The 14,459-nt window shown below is 35.9% G+C and overlaps 2 protein-coding genes across 2 annotated transcripts in view; both read left to right on the top strand.

Moving 5' to 3' along the window:
* The window catches only part of LOC117295020 (WD repeat-containing protein 6-like), a 30,214-nt gene extending 29,478 nt beyond the window's left edge, over window positions 1-736 (top strand). Inside the window, exon 25 of the mRNA XM_033777582.1 lies at window positions 392-736. Coding sequence (XP_033633473.1) covers window positions 392-458 — 67 coding nt within the window. The 3' untranslated portion in view covers window positions 459-736. The remainder of the gene's footprint in view (window positions 1-391) is intronic.
* Window positions 737-6,302: 5,566 nt separating this feature from the next.
* The window catches only part of LOC117294663 (cGMP-specific 3',5'-cyclic phosphodiesterase-like), a 146,675-nt gene continuing 138,518 nt past the window's right edge, over window positions 6,303-14,459 (top strand). Inside the window, exon 1 of the mRNA XM_033777168.1 lies at window positions 6,303-6,947. Within this exon, the coding sequence (XP_033633059.1) occupies window positions 6,303-6,947 (645 nt within the window). The remainder of the gene's footprint in view (window positions 6,948-14,459) is intronic.

Below are 14,459 nucleotides of genomic sequence, written 5' to 3'. Positions count from 1 at the left end.
TTTCCAGACCTCAAATTCTAAACTTGAGGTCTTGAAATCAAATTCGTGGAAAATTACTTCTTTCTCAAAAACTTTGTCACTTCAGCCGTTTCTCACTGTGTTTTATACCATCAACCTCTCCCCATTACTCATTACCATGTAAAGTTTTATGCTAATAATTATTTTGAGTAATTACCAATAGTGTCCACTGCCTTAAAAACCTCCGTTTCTACATTTAGTGGAATATATTCAACCATATTTTTAGCTCAATTGTGTATTTATGAAAGTTTCTACAATTAGGTTCCTCCTTTCAAACAAACAAACTAGACAATTGGACAGAACATCAATGTTTTTAAACAATCTTCACCAAAATCTAAGATTGAATTGAAAACAACTTTTCTTGTTTCTCCAGGGACGCTGACCATTGTATTGCAGTGTGTGGCCAGGGAGTACAGGTACTACGCCTGAAGGAGCATTAAAAGTCCAGTCAACTCAACATGCTTTGAATCAAGTCTGTTTCTATGGCAACTCTCAAGTAAAATACATACATAACCTATGTTAATTTTATCTTCCCTGGAGTTTGGGGCAGTGAGACTTTGTGAGACTTGTAAGTGGAAGAGCTAGTCTTTTTTATGATAAAGGAGACGTGTTTCCACAGGAAATGTTACTGGCTGAGTAACGCTTCTTAAAGGGAAGGTACACGTTTGGTAATTACTCAAAACAAATATTAACTTAAAAACTGACTTGGTAACGAGCATTGGAGAGGTGTTGAAAACATTGTGGCCACTAATATAATAAAAGACTTCTAGCTAGAAGTCTTTTATTCTTATCTGAAAGCACACAAATTCATCCAACAAGGGTGTTTTTTCTTTCATCATTTTCTCGCAACTTCGATGACCAACTGAGCCCAAATTTTTACAGGCTTGTTAATTTATGGTTATGATGGGATACACCAAGTGAGAAGACTGGTCTTTGACAATTGCCAAACGTGCACCCTCCCTTTAAACTGAAAACTTTTTAAACTACAAATAAATTCAAAATGTTTTATACTATTGATGGCCGATGTAGGCTTCTAAGCAAAAGTTGAATGCCCTTAATTTTAAGAGTGATTACCAAACAAATACCTTCCCTTTAAAAGATAATGTTTTGGATTTTTATTTCTAAATTGTAACATTATTCCATTTTCCATTTCCATTTATTATTTTCACAGGTAAAAATTCAAGTACAGACAATAAGAACAGTAAGGAAAACAAAAACATTTGCTTATTGTGGAATTCAGTGAAGAAAGTTTAGATGATCTAGTTCCAAAGATAAGAGAATACTTAGAGCCATTGGACACTTACGGTAAACAGTATTGTCCAAAGGCCCACACTTCGTGTATCACAACGAATATATAAAATAACAAACCTGCGAAAATTTAGGCTCAATCGGTCATCGGGGTCGGGAGAAAATAATGGGAAAACCCACCCTTGTTTCCGCACATTTCGCCGTGTCATGACATGTGCTTAAAATAAACCCGTATTTATAATTTATTTAATGTTTTCTCAAAAAGTAGAGCATTTCATGGAATAATATTTCAAGAGAAGTCTTTCACCATTACCTTCTGTAAACCATGTAAGTTATTTGTAAATCTGTAAACTTTTATTTTTTTTTCTGTTGCGAAAGTGTCCAATGGCTTTACAACAGAGAGTAACAAAATATTTTGGTAAATTACGCAGATGAGTGTTTAAAGGCACTGTACACCTTTGGTAATTATCAAAGACCAGGGGTGGATTTTTCAACGAATTTAGACTATTCTTATCTCAAATTTTAACTTAGGACTACCCTTATATTTGTAATATCTCCTAGGACTAGTCCTAAGTTAGGAATAGTCTTAACTCTTTGTGAAATCGACCCCAGTATTCTCAATTGGCCAAGTTGCAAGAAAATAATGAAAGAAACAAACACCATTGTTGCCCAAATTTGTGTGCAATCATATGCCTAAAAAAAAGGCTTCAGGCCTGAAATCTTTTAATATTTGAGTGAGAAATTACCTTTCTCAGAAACTGTGTTACTTCAGAGAGAGACATTTCTCACAATGTTTTTTACTATCGACATCTCTCCATTGCTCGCTTTTATGCGAACAATAACTTTGAGTAATTACCATTAGTGTCCAGTGCCTTGAATATTTTCTTAAATCTGTAATTAATCTGTATCAAATTTGACAACCAAATGAATGAATTCCCGGAGGCTGATTGCATTATACAGTGTAGTCTTTCTACATATATTTTGTCAACTGCAACAATTTTATATTTCGTCCGTTGGGAATGGATCAAAGGCATTTGACACGTTTGGTAATTACTCAAAAAATATATTAGCATAAAAACTTACTTGGTAATGAGCTGCTGATAGTATATAACATTATGTGATAAGTGACTCCCTCTTAGGTATTTTCCCACTAAAATGTTTGAATTTGAAAAGACTTGGTCGAAAGCCTTTTTTCTGTGTTTTTCTTAGGGGGCTTGGATTCATCAGCCATGCACCTTTTCCTCCCTTTTTCCTGATTTCCTCTTGTGATTAATCTCAGTTTTAACATTCTAAAGTGAAAAATACTATACAAAATATCAAAATGTGAAGTTGAATCATGTATGAGGCCTAAAATGGCAAAGTAGGCTCTTCATTAAAATTTGCTGATTTTTCTGCCGATATTTCTGCTTTAGAGAAAGGGTTAATATTACTTAGGGCATGAAGAGTGTATTATGGACCTACACCACATATAGGTCAGCCCCTGTACTTTGAAATGTTTGTACCTTTTCCAAGGATCAATATATCATGCCTGTGTCTTTAAAGGCACTGTACACGTTTGGTAATTGTCAAAGACCAGTGTTCTCACTTTGTGTATCCCATCATAAGCACAAAATAACAAGCCTGTGAAAATTTGGGCTCAGTTGGTCGTCAAAGTTGTGAGAAAATAATGAAAGAAAAAACACCCTTGTCACACGAATTTGTGCGCTTTCAGATGCTTGATTTCGAGACCTAAAATTCTAAATCTGATGTCTCAAAATCAAATTCGATGAAAAGTACTTCTTTCTCAAAAACTACGTCACTTCAGAGGGAGCCGATTCTCACAATGTTTTATACTATCATCCTCTCCCCATTACTCGTTACCAATTAAGGTTTTGTGTAATAATTATTTTGAGTTTTTACCAATAGTGTCAGCTGCCTTTAATGGAGAGCTGTTGATAGTATAAAACATTCTGAGAAACGGCTCCCTCTGAATTTCTCACTAAAACATTTTTCCAAGGACCAAATATTATGCCTTCCTCTTTAGCATGCTGAAGCAAAACCAATAACTTAGGTGCTAACTAAATCTCACAAATGTAACTTTTTCAGATAATTAAGTCTAATTAAAAATCCTCAATTATTTTGTACATTTCATCAGCAAATATGACTGTATAATTTTAACAGGAATCTGGATGTGAAATAAAATAGTTATTTACAAACAAAATTTTATTTGTATAATAAATAAATTACTGCCTTGAAATTAACTTGCTTTGATATGTGAGTGATGATTTTTTTTTTTCTCAAAAGTTCTGCACTACAGGGTTTATAAGTAAAAAACATTGTTTTAAATCCATTTTACAAGAATCGGCAAAGTAAACATTAATGAGAAATTATATAACATAACAGAGTAACTATCTTGCCCTACTTGGTCTGTAGTATTTTCCCAAACTCTACCCAAACCCCTTCCCATCGGCCTATCCCTCCTGGAAAAGTATTACAAAACGAATTTTAAAAGTTAAACACTTTTTCCTATAGAATCTGTATCAATTTAAGCTGAAAAGGTTTAAAGGAACACGTTGCCTTGGGTCGGACGAGTTGGTCTATAAAAAGCGTTTGTACCGTTTGTTATAAAATGTATATGGTTGGAAAGTTGTTTTAAAGGTAGAATATAATGATCCACACAAGTATCACTCAAAATTGCACGGTTTTCCTTTTACGTCGCGAACTAACACGGTCGGCCATTTATGGGAGTCAACAATTTGATTCCAATAAATGGCCGACCGTGTTAGTCGACGAGGTAAAAAGAAAACAACGCAATTTCGAGGCATATTTTTGTGTATTCTACTTTTACAACATCTTTCTACCCGTATGCATTTTATAACAAACGGTTACAGATCGCTTTTCAAAGACCAACTCGACCGATCCAAGGCAACGTGTTCCTTTAAGTTTGCTGGATTTTTGCAGTACATTCACATTGCTCGAAATACAGGGTTTTATTTTCCACAAATGTGGCGCCCGTTTCGTTGAATAAAAATAGCTAATTTTTTGTCGATGCCGAAACCGAGGTAAAATCTTAGGTCGCACAAGTGTGCGTTTTTTTATATATTATATTCTAGGGGGGGGGGGGGGGGTGCCACTATTGCTTCTGGCCCCAATGAGTTTCATACTGTAGTTTCCAAGTGTTCTTATTTGTTGTTTAAAGATTAGCTGACCCAAGAATGAAAACAAATTCATCATTCTAGCGTATAGATTATTTTATACATTCTTTCTAACATCGAAACTAATCACAACGAAAGACACAAAATGTGATATTTTACTAGGGTAATTTTGAATAAAAAGTTCATAGAAGCAAGTCTCAATAAAAATGTAACATTATTTTGTCATAATAATATGGTTGCAAATTAATGATTATAAGTGTTTTTGAAGGCTTTATCTCGCATCAATGTTCATCAAAAACATATGCCTTGCATCGTAACGAAAGCTTGTTGTTAATAATGAGTGATGGAATGAATAAAAGTCGCCTCAGCTCAGCAATATCCAATTGTCTGTTGGCAAGAGCTTATGTTCCATTGATATAATTAGCTTGAAAAGGTTAGCTGTCAAGGGCGGGAAAATGAGCTATGTATTGAAAGTAATCAACCCTTTGTTTGATTCGCCCACGCATGGGCGGCCAAGGGCGCCCCTGGAAGTGGTTTCGAGGGGGAAAAACAGAACAAATAGGTAAAAACATTGTGAACGTGTGTGTGTCATACAAACCTCGTCAATAGAGGGCGCTGCAGAACCCACTTTATTTTGTGCAAGACATACAACCATTGATCTCCAGTATAATGGAGACATCAATGCATACAACTTTTTGTTTGTTTGCGCGGTACATTCGATTACATCACCACGCTCTGTGGTGGGGGCGGGACAATATTTAGGGAGGTGATTTCTACTTTGTATAGATTTACGCGGCGCTATACGATCTTTGATTTGTACACGCCGTCGGTGTTTCCACCACACACCCCTTCATTCCCGGCGTACCTGCACAGGGTAAAAATCAATTTTACCCATAGAGTCTTATTATTATAGCTCTAAATGCTGCTAGCTTTGCCTAGTCGTGGTTTTCCTCTTGGTTTTTGTTTGCATTCCTTTTTTGTTTTTTCCTGTCATTCTCTGAGCGCTTTGTAACCTTTGGAAAAGGCACTTTATAAATGGTATTATTATTATTATTTATGATTTTACCCAATGATTTGACCAATACAGAGTATCAGTGTTGTGGTGTGTACAAAATGTGTTGCTATGGAACCAAATGATGGCTTTTAAGAAATCGTGATTGGATAAAAATAATTAATCCTCACGATGACGTAGTACTCTGCCCTGAATAAAATTTGATAGATTGGGATATAACTTTAAAGATGTCAACAAACAGCCGCCGTGCCTTTGTTTTTTTTGTAGGATGCGCGTTCGCGTGAAACACGCGTGTCTGTGGGCTGACCGTCTGGTCCAGAACAACATGCACTAGAGGGTGTATTTCTAGCTGCGTGTGTTTTTATCATCCGCATCCATCCCATCGCGCCGTCGTACATATTGTACGTGCAATTTATACCACACGCATTTATGTCAGCATCCTTTTTCGCACAACACAGAACTCAGGCTCTCGACACATACACGCCACAAATGAAGGTTATTTTCCGGAATTCCAGCGTTTTACCGGTATGGTTTCAAGCAGTCACCAGAGGTACAGTACATATGCATTTTAGTAGAGCATTCGTTACGGTGCTTGACATGTTGACAACCCGTTCAATTCTCGGACTAAAATGACACTGAAAACCATTTGGGAGCTGCAACCGCATCGTGGGAAGTGTCTGTGTGGTGCTATATCGTAAAATATCGTCTGCTCGTTTACGAGAGTCAGGAGAGAGAATTTCTTCACAAGTCAGATTATTCTGACTGCTGGACAATCACAACTAAATCATGCTCTCCGATTTCACTTATAGGCTGGCTAGTGGTATTATCATAGTTTATAGAATTCAGGCTTTGACTTTGTAGGAAACTGGAGAGGGAAAAGTGTAGCAATAATGTCGGAAAAGAAGGATATATGCCGTGAGGATGTCGAGAAATACTTGGAAGTCCACCATGAAATTGCTCAGGAGATCTTCGCCGCGAAGGCGACCCCAGAGCTTGTTGATGGTTGGCTCTCCAAACATGCAGTTGGGCATGTTGGAAAGAGTATGTCCAGCCACGAAATCGGCTCTTGGCCTGATGTTTCTGCATGTGCATCAAGCTCAGACAAGCACAAAATGCTGCATTCACTACGGAAAAGTTTTGCAGGTGCTAGTGGGAGTTTGCGGAGCCTGTTGTCACCAAGGAAGAGGAAAGTGGTCAGGAGAAACAAATCTGCACTACGCCAGCTGGACGAGAAAGATTTGTTTATGGAACTGATTCGAGACATAGCGGATGAACTTGACCTGAACACACTTAGCCATAAAATTCTCATGAATGTAAGCATCTTGACGAATGGAGATCGATGCAGTCTGTTTCTAGCCCGAGGAAATCGTGAGAATCGCTACTTGGTCTCAAAGCTGTTTGACGTGACAGAGAATTCAACAGTTGAGGATGCCCTTCATACTGAGGCAGATGAGATCCACATACCATGGGGTCAGGGCATTGCAGGTCACGTGGCACAAACCAAGGAAACCATCAACATCAAAAATGCATATGAGGTTAGTTTAATAATTAAAGCCATTGGACACTTTCGGTAAACAGTATTATCCAAGGCCCACACTTCGTGTATCACAACTTAAATATAAAATAACAAACCTGTGAAAATTTAGGCTCAATCGGTCATCTGAGTCGGGAAAAAATAATGGGAAAACCCACCCTTGTTTCCGCACGTTTGGCCGGGTCTTGACATGTGTTTAAAATAAATCCGTAATTCTCGATATCGAGAATTGATATTGTTTTAATGTTTTCTCAAAAAGTAAAGCGTTTCATGGAATAATATTTCAAGACAAGTCTTTCACCATTACCTTCTGTAGATCCTGTAAGTTATTTGTAAATCCTGGAACTCTCTCTTTTTTTTTCTGTTCCGAAAGTGTCCAATGGCTTTAAATAGTATAATTTTTTTTGTTTTTTCCCTCCCAACATTTATCTGCCAGGTATCCTGATGCTGCAACTTTAAGAAACTTAATTAAGTTGTATGTTGTTGAGGCAACTGTAATTTTTACAAGCAGGACTTGATGAGTAAACAAAACAGATATTAAAATTAAATTTACCTTTGTTTATTGAAAAAACATTTTGTTTTGCGTATAAAGTCTATAGGCCTAACTATAGCTTTGTTTTTGTTTTTGTTAGGTTGGAAAATTTTTAAAGTTGGAAACTGAAATAAATGAATAAATAAATAAATGTCTTGCACTACATAAGAAAAAAATTAACAAAATAAAAATCTTATAAAATACTCAATCAGTTTCAGCATATTTTTATTACTAGTGCCAAGTCCCAGCGTGAAGTCTACTTTAAAAACATTTAATTTGATAACAAATCGGGTTACTTTAACTTTACTTTACACAATGCACACTTTTCAATTCGCTGAATGATTATGAAGTCCAACTCACTTGATTTCATTCACCTTAAAATTGACTAAGTACAATGTGGTTGTCAAGAATCTAAACCTATTTATTTATTGTGCAGTGACCAACAATCTATGTGGTTAAAGTTGTTGTTTTTACTTGTAGGTGGGTGCTCCCACCTACAAGTTTTAAAACAAATAAACAATGTCTGGAAAATATTGATTGACGAGCAGCTGTGAAGTTAATTCATAGCTTTTGTATACTGTGCTATTTAGCTGTCAGATTCTTGTATATTTTAAAGTTAACTTGATCAGTTGCTTTGTGTTGCCCACTTGACCTTCCTCAGTTTCTGCAGTGTGATCTTTAAGTATGTAACAAAGATAACATTATTCATACACCAATGCTTTGAGTACTTTTTTTATCTCCGTGCTTTAACCAACTGATAAAGCTGAAGCGGACGTTTACTTTAATCATACACATGTTCTTTCCTTTTTTCACATACCAACAATTGTTGAACTCATGTGAACTATTTAGTGAATTTATGAGGACAGGAAGTTGGAATAGTCTGAAATCCTTCCGTAGTCATGTCATTAGAGTTGTAGTAAAACAAATTCCCAAGATGTCAACGAGCCTAATGAATCTTAATGTATTAAGTTGTGTTTGTATTTGGTCGAAAACCAGTAAAACAAACAGATCAATCAAGAGCTGATGATATCACTTTGTTTCTAAGAAGAGTAAAAAATTTGAAGCAATGGAAAAAACAGAACAGCTTTAGACTGTAAACAATGTCAGACCATGTATTTGTTTTGACACTTCGTGACTAGACTGTGAATGGCTACTGAAATTACTGTATACTCCTTTGATTTCCTGTCCCTGTGAATTCACCTTTTAGTCTGATTAAAGGGACTGCATACATGTAGATGCTTATTTATAAGCAACATTTTAAAGAAAGATACAATAAAATTCCCATTGTCAGTACTGTATGTTTTTTTTGTTAAAAGGCAAGAGCATTCAAGTCATTTTCTCCTTGGGGAAATTGTGTTTTACTACTGAGAGCATTTCAAGGGCACCAAGGCAATGGCCAGGGGGCATGGAGGCAATCGCCCGTGTTGCCTCTCTGAGTGAAGTACTACTCAGGCCTGCCATGTGTCTAATTGCCGAGAAAACATAAAAAAAAACTGTCACATTTACAGTTTTTTTCTTTCACAAGAACGATAGTTCCATCTAGTTTAAGGGAGCTGGAGGTGATGGTGGGTACCAACCGCTTCCTGGCCACAGCATTTCGCGAATGGACACCAACAAGAAATCTGACAATGTTTCATGCATGAATGGTTTCTCAGGTTCAAATGCTTTTTGGTGATAAAGTATCCAAACCATATTACTTTGAAGGGAATTCATTTCTCAAAATAGTTGACACTACCAACAGCTGCATTGCTTCTTACCAAGCATGCCAAGTCAGTTTTTATGGCCATTAACTTTTGGAGTTCAATTTGTGACCCAACCTTTAAGTTTTAAAAACATCAATAAGAACTCACAATGTACTTTTTTTTCTTCTTTTTTTTTTAATAGAAGTACCATGTTATTACTGAACTCTAACAAATGAATCTGACACTAAAAAAATCTTGAAATCACATTTAGTTTATAAATACTGAACTGGTTTAAACAATTTTAACAAACCAGACTGGATGTCAAATATGATTGGTATGCATGCCATGTTAGTTGCCTGTTTCATGTTGTATTACAAAAAATAACCACAAGGTTTTATTTAATGCAATACACATTTCAAAGTTTATAAAATAACAAGGTGTATAATGTACACTACTTGGCCTGTTTAAACTGTATGAAAGTGACAAGAAATCATTTGAATTTTTACTTATAAAATAATGAAATAAAGAAAACCCAAAACCAACATACTTTTTAATAAGTGGAACACTACTCCTCAGTGGGATTTAAACAAATCGCCAAGGGGCTTGAGCTTGGCATGTGCCAAGCCCTGCTTTCCGTTTCCATTCACTGATTGAATATCAGCATTCGGCATATCAATTGAAAAGATTTCATGTACCACAGTAACCCGAGCGCTCAAAACTTAACTAAAAAATGGTTTCTTGCGTTAACAGGTGCTGGCAATGAAGCCGCCAGCCCTTCCTAAACCTGTCAGAAAGGGAATTTAAACCCTGACAATTTCTTAGTATGAGTTATTTGACAAACGATTTAGTTTGTAAGGAAACAAAATCCTAGTTTGAGAATTGTTAGCAGTTTTCATGAAAGGCCACAACAATTGGATTATGTCAGGGCAGCTCATTAGGGAGTTGAACCTTGGTTCATGGGCCAGTAAAAGAGACTTTGATTAATTAATAAAATAATAACAATAATTGTCATGTAATATCCACCTAATAAGGTGCTCAAAGCGTGTAAAAAGAAAAATAGCATAAATGTAGAAAGGATGAGCAGACGAGGAAAGAGGGAGCAGTAAGGTGAAGGGTAGAAACAGGAAGCAAGGCCTACTGAAAAGCTGTTTGAAACAAATGAAATGTCATTCTGTCTTTATATATGTGTCTACAGTGCTACTTATAATCCCGAGGGTGAGGGTAATTGATTCCAAAGGAACGGTCGAGGTTTTAATCAACCTGGCTAGCCGGATCAGTTGTCAATCCTGTCGAGCAAATTCACTTTTTCAATTTTCTTTACAATACGTGTGCTTTACTGGTGTGGGTAATCCTGTACATAGAATGACACGTTTTTATTGCTTTGTAAAGTCTAATCAATGTTCACGTACATAATTCAAACACAGACAAAGGGAACAATTTTATGAGTGATATTTGTCAGCATATGATCTCTTTGGTCCAATTGTTATAATATTCCTCTCCAACTACCAGTAACAAATATTCTATTTGATTGGATCCATGTTCGGTTAATCATTTTTATGATCAAACTTGTCTGGAAACAATTTCTGATTTAATGTTTCCCCATTATTAACGTATATGTGAGATCTATCATGCACATCTTTTGCTGACAACAAAGTGTAGGTCCATTCAATTTGCATGACAGCAATAGATTGGCATCCAAAGTGAGACCCTTTCATAAACTGTGGTCCAATAGGTACAGTGTTTTCTCATTTTACCTTCGTTAGTTCTATAATGGATGTGATCGAAGACCATATTAATATAATAATGAAAATGTAGCCACAAATGCACCAAGGAATTATGATGTGATCCCCATCAAAGGAATTGCAGTGAAAAGCCTACTGTCTCCATAGGACTGGAATTTACATTAAAAACACTCAGTGAAGTGGTCATTCATTATCCAGTCTGTGGTGAAATTGTTGTTTGTGGATTCTCTTCCACTAAGCCATTAATGAATCCTTCCTTGGTTTTATACATAGACCTCAGTCATGTTCCAGCTGTCAACTCCATGCATAAATCCTGTATTAAATTAAGTACATACTACACATTGTTACATTGTATAACGATTTTCCATGTATACATGTAGCAGAGGCTACACACAATGCATCAGTTGCTACTCAAAATTCACCAATTTGCTTCTTAAAATGTTAGCATTCAGTGTTAAAAATAAACTAATTCAGCCTGATCGAGCCTAGTTGCCCTGTTACATTGTAACATTTCTTTTAGGAGAATTACTTTTTTTCCCATTAAAACATCAATATGATAGGGCCCAGGGTTTTGATTTTCAGAGGGCAAGTTGCAGGTTCCCATTTTGTAAAAAAGATAGAATTTGAGTGGAAATAATTTGTGAAAAGCAAGTACCTGTACACCACTAGAAGCGTTTATTTTCAGGCCTGTATGCTTCGTTTTTGAAAGGGCAAGGGCACCAAGGCATTTTTTCTTTGACAAAGGGCACCCTATGAGAAATTTGTAAATTTCTACTGGAGCATTTCAAGGGCACCAAGGCAATGGCAAGGGGCAGCAGAGGCAATCGCCTCCGTTGCCTCCGTGAAGTATCAGGCCTGTATTTTATTTTAATTGTTTTTATTTTATTAAAAAAAAAAAAAAATTCTGGGGGAGGCTTTTTTTGTTGTTGTGAGGATTAGGTTAAATATATCTCTGCATGTGAATATCTCTGCATGTGAGCCCTTTTCAAATTAAACCAAGGCTAAAGCTTTGGATTTGGCTACGGTAATAAATTAACATATTTCGAAAAGGTGTGCTTTCCTTTACTAGTTTTTAAGCACAGCTTAAGTCGAACCTCAAACAGATAATGTGGTTGTGAAAAGTGCCATATAGTTGCATTGATTTCAAGATAGCCGTGTTTGATAAAATGTGTAAACAACTATCTTTGCACTATAAATGGAGAAGACAAAGCTTTGCTTTTAATGATATATCCAATGACACAGGTAACCATATTATCTGTATCAGTTTGTTTTTAAGCTGCTTACTCCAGGCACAGCAGTTTAATCTTGAGGATCAGGGATGCTTATTGACAACAGAATAATTTGAATATTACAATTTTGTACTTGGCACACCTGATAAAAAAAAAGAGTTACACAGTATTACTATTCACTATGCAGTCAGACATTAGGGTCAGTATACTGAGGTCAAGGGGGAATAATTCATATAGGCTGGTATTTTTTTGATTTAGGTGCCTGCAATATTGTGCTATTAAACTAAGCATATAAGTCAGCATCTGAAAGAGCGTAATTCCTACCTGGCTAAATTTGTTTTTAGATTTGTAATGAATTTGCAACAATATCAGAACCAAATAAATGTACAATGTTTTTGATTGATAAATTAGGGAGAAACATGTATTTAGTCTGTCTAAATAAATTGAGCAATAACAGTCGTTATCAAAACCAGGGTTTTCTTCAGAGGTATTGCAACAGTTTATAGGGCCAAATGAGCGAATTGTGACCCATGGAAAAAAACTCCATTACAAATTAAGGTTATTAAAAATATTACTTTGTTATTATTATTATTATTACATGTGTCATTTATAATTACATGTGGATTATATATTTTGGGGGGAAATTTGGACTCCAGATCAAGTCCTAGAAAAATGATAAAGATGAAACCATTTTAGAATAGCCCATGATTTAGGGCTTTTAAATTGGGAAGATGGACACCAAGAGACAAAAAAACATTCTAATATAAGGACCTCATTTAAATTCAGCTCGCTCAGGCTAAATCTCCAAAATAAAAATAAAAATTAAAATTGGGGAGAGAATACTGAAAACCCTAAAAACTCCGAGCCTCCAGAGCAAACATTTACAACAAACATGATTGGTTTTCTATGATCGTGCCTGCAGATCACATTCATTTGTCAACGTCATTTAAAATGCTGTGAGGTCATTACTAATCTTAAAGCAGCTCCAGGCACTTCTTCACAAACGTTGAATGAATTGTCTGGTATACATGTCCCTAAGTGCAAGAAGTCAACTCAGCATTTTTTTACATGAAAGGCATTGGACACTATTGGTAATTGTCAAAGACCGGTCTTCTCACTTGCTGTATCTCAACATATGCATAAAATAACAAACTTGTGAAAATTTGAGCTCAATCGGTCATTGAAGTTGCGAGATAATAATGAAAGAAAAAAATACCCTCGTCACATGTAGTTGTGTGCTTTCAGATGCTTGATTTCGAGACCTCAAATTCTAAATCTGAGGTCTCGAAATCAAATTCATGGAATATTACTTCTTTCTCTATAACTACTCCACTTCAGAGGGAGCCGTTTCTCACAATGTTTTATACTACCAACCTCTCCCCATTACTCGTTACCAAGTAAGGTTTTATGATAATACATATTTTGAGTAATTACCAATAGTGTCCACTGCCTTTAAGCACTTCATGAAAATTGCCTTGGTTTATGGAAGCATTTTTAATGTTTTCCATTTTATTTTTCCATTGTTTGGGTTGTCTATTGAGTATAAGTTGTCTGTGCAGACCTATCGTATCGTCGATTTGATTTGTTAATTTGTTTAAGCTAAAATGCAATGGAAAATGGAACAAAATGGCATGTCTGTGTTTTTTGTTGTATAAGTTTTTTTTCCACTCACTTGCCATTGTCCCTCATTATGTGAATACTGTACCAGGGGTCAATTTAACAACGAGTTGGGCTAGGAGATATACAAATTGCATGGATAGTCCTAAGTTGGGACGAGTAACTGGTCCTAACTCGAGATAAGACTAGTCCTAACTCTTTGTGAAATCCACCCCAGTACCACATTATATTACAAGTACATTTTGACAAGAATACCCTCCCGAATCTGTAAGACTGTGCATGTTTTGTGCTTTAAAGGCAGTGGACACTGTTGGTAATTACTCAAAATAATTATTACCATAAAAGCTTACTTGGTAATGAGTAATGGGGAGAGGTCGATAATGTGAGAAACGGCTCCCTCTGAAGTAATGTAGTTTTTGAGAAAGAAGTAATTTTGCACTAATTTTATTTCAAGACCTCAGGTTTAGAGTTTGAGGTCTCGAAATCAAGCATCTGAAAGCACACAACTTCGTGTGACAAGGGTGTTTTTTTCTTTCATTATTATCTCGCAACTTCGGAAACCAATTGAGCTCAAACTTTCACAGGTTTGTTATTTTATGCATGTTGAGATACACCAACTGTGAAGGCTAATTACCAATAGTGTCCAGTGTCTTTAAAAAAGGATGAAACTTACAAAATATTCCTGCATGTAACAAACTCGTCAGACTATGA

The sequence above is a fragment of the Asterias rubens genome, chromosome 9 (assembly GCF_902459465.1).
Source record: "Asterias rubens chromosome 9, eAstRub1.3, whole genome shotgun sequence".
Classification (NCBI taxonomy): domain Eukaryota; kingdom Metazoa; phylum Echinodermata; class Asteroidea; order Forcipulatida; family Asteriidae; genus Asterias; species Asterias rubens.
The sequence above is the reverse complement of the archived record's forward strand: the minus strand, read 5'-3'. Positions and strand labels throughout refer to the sequence as shown.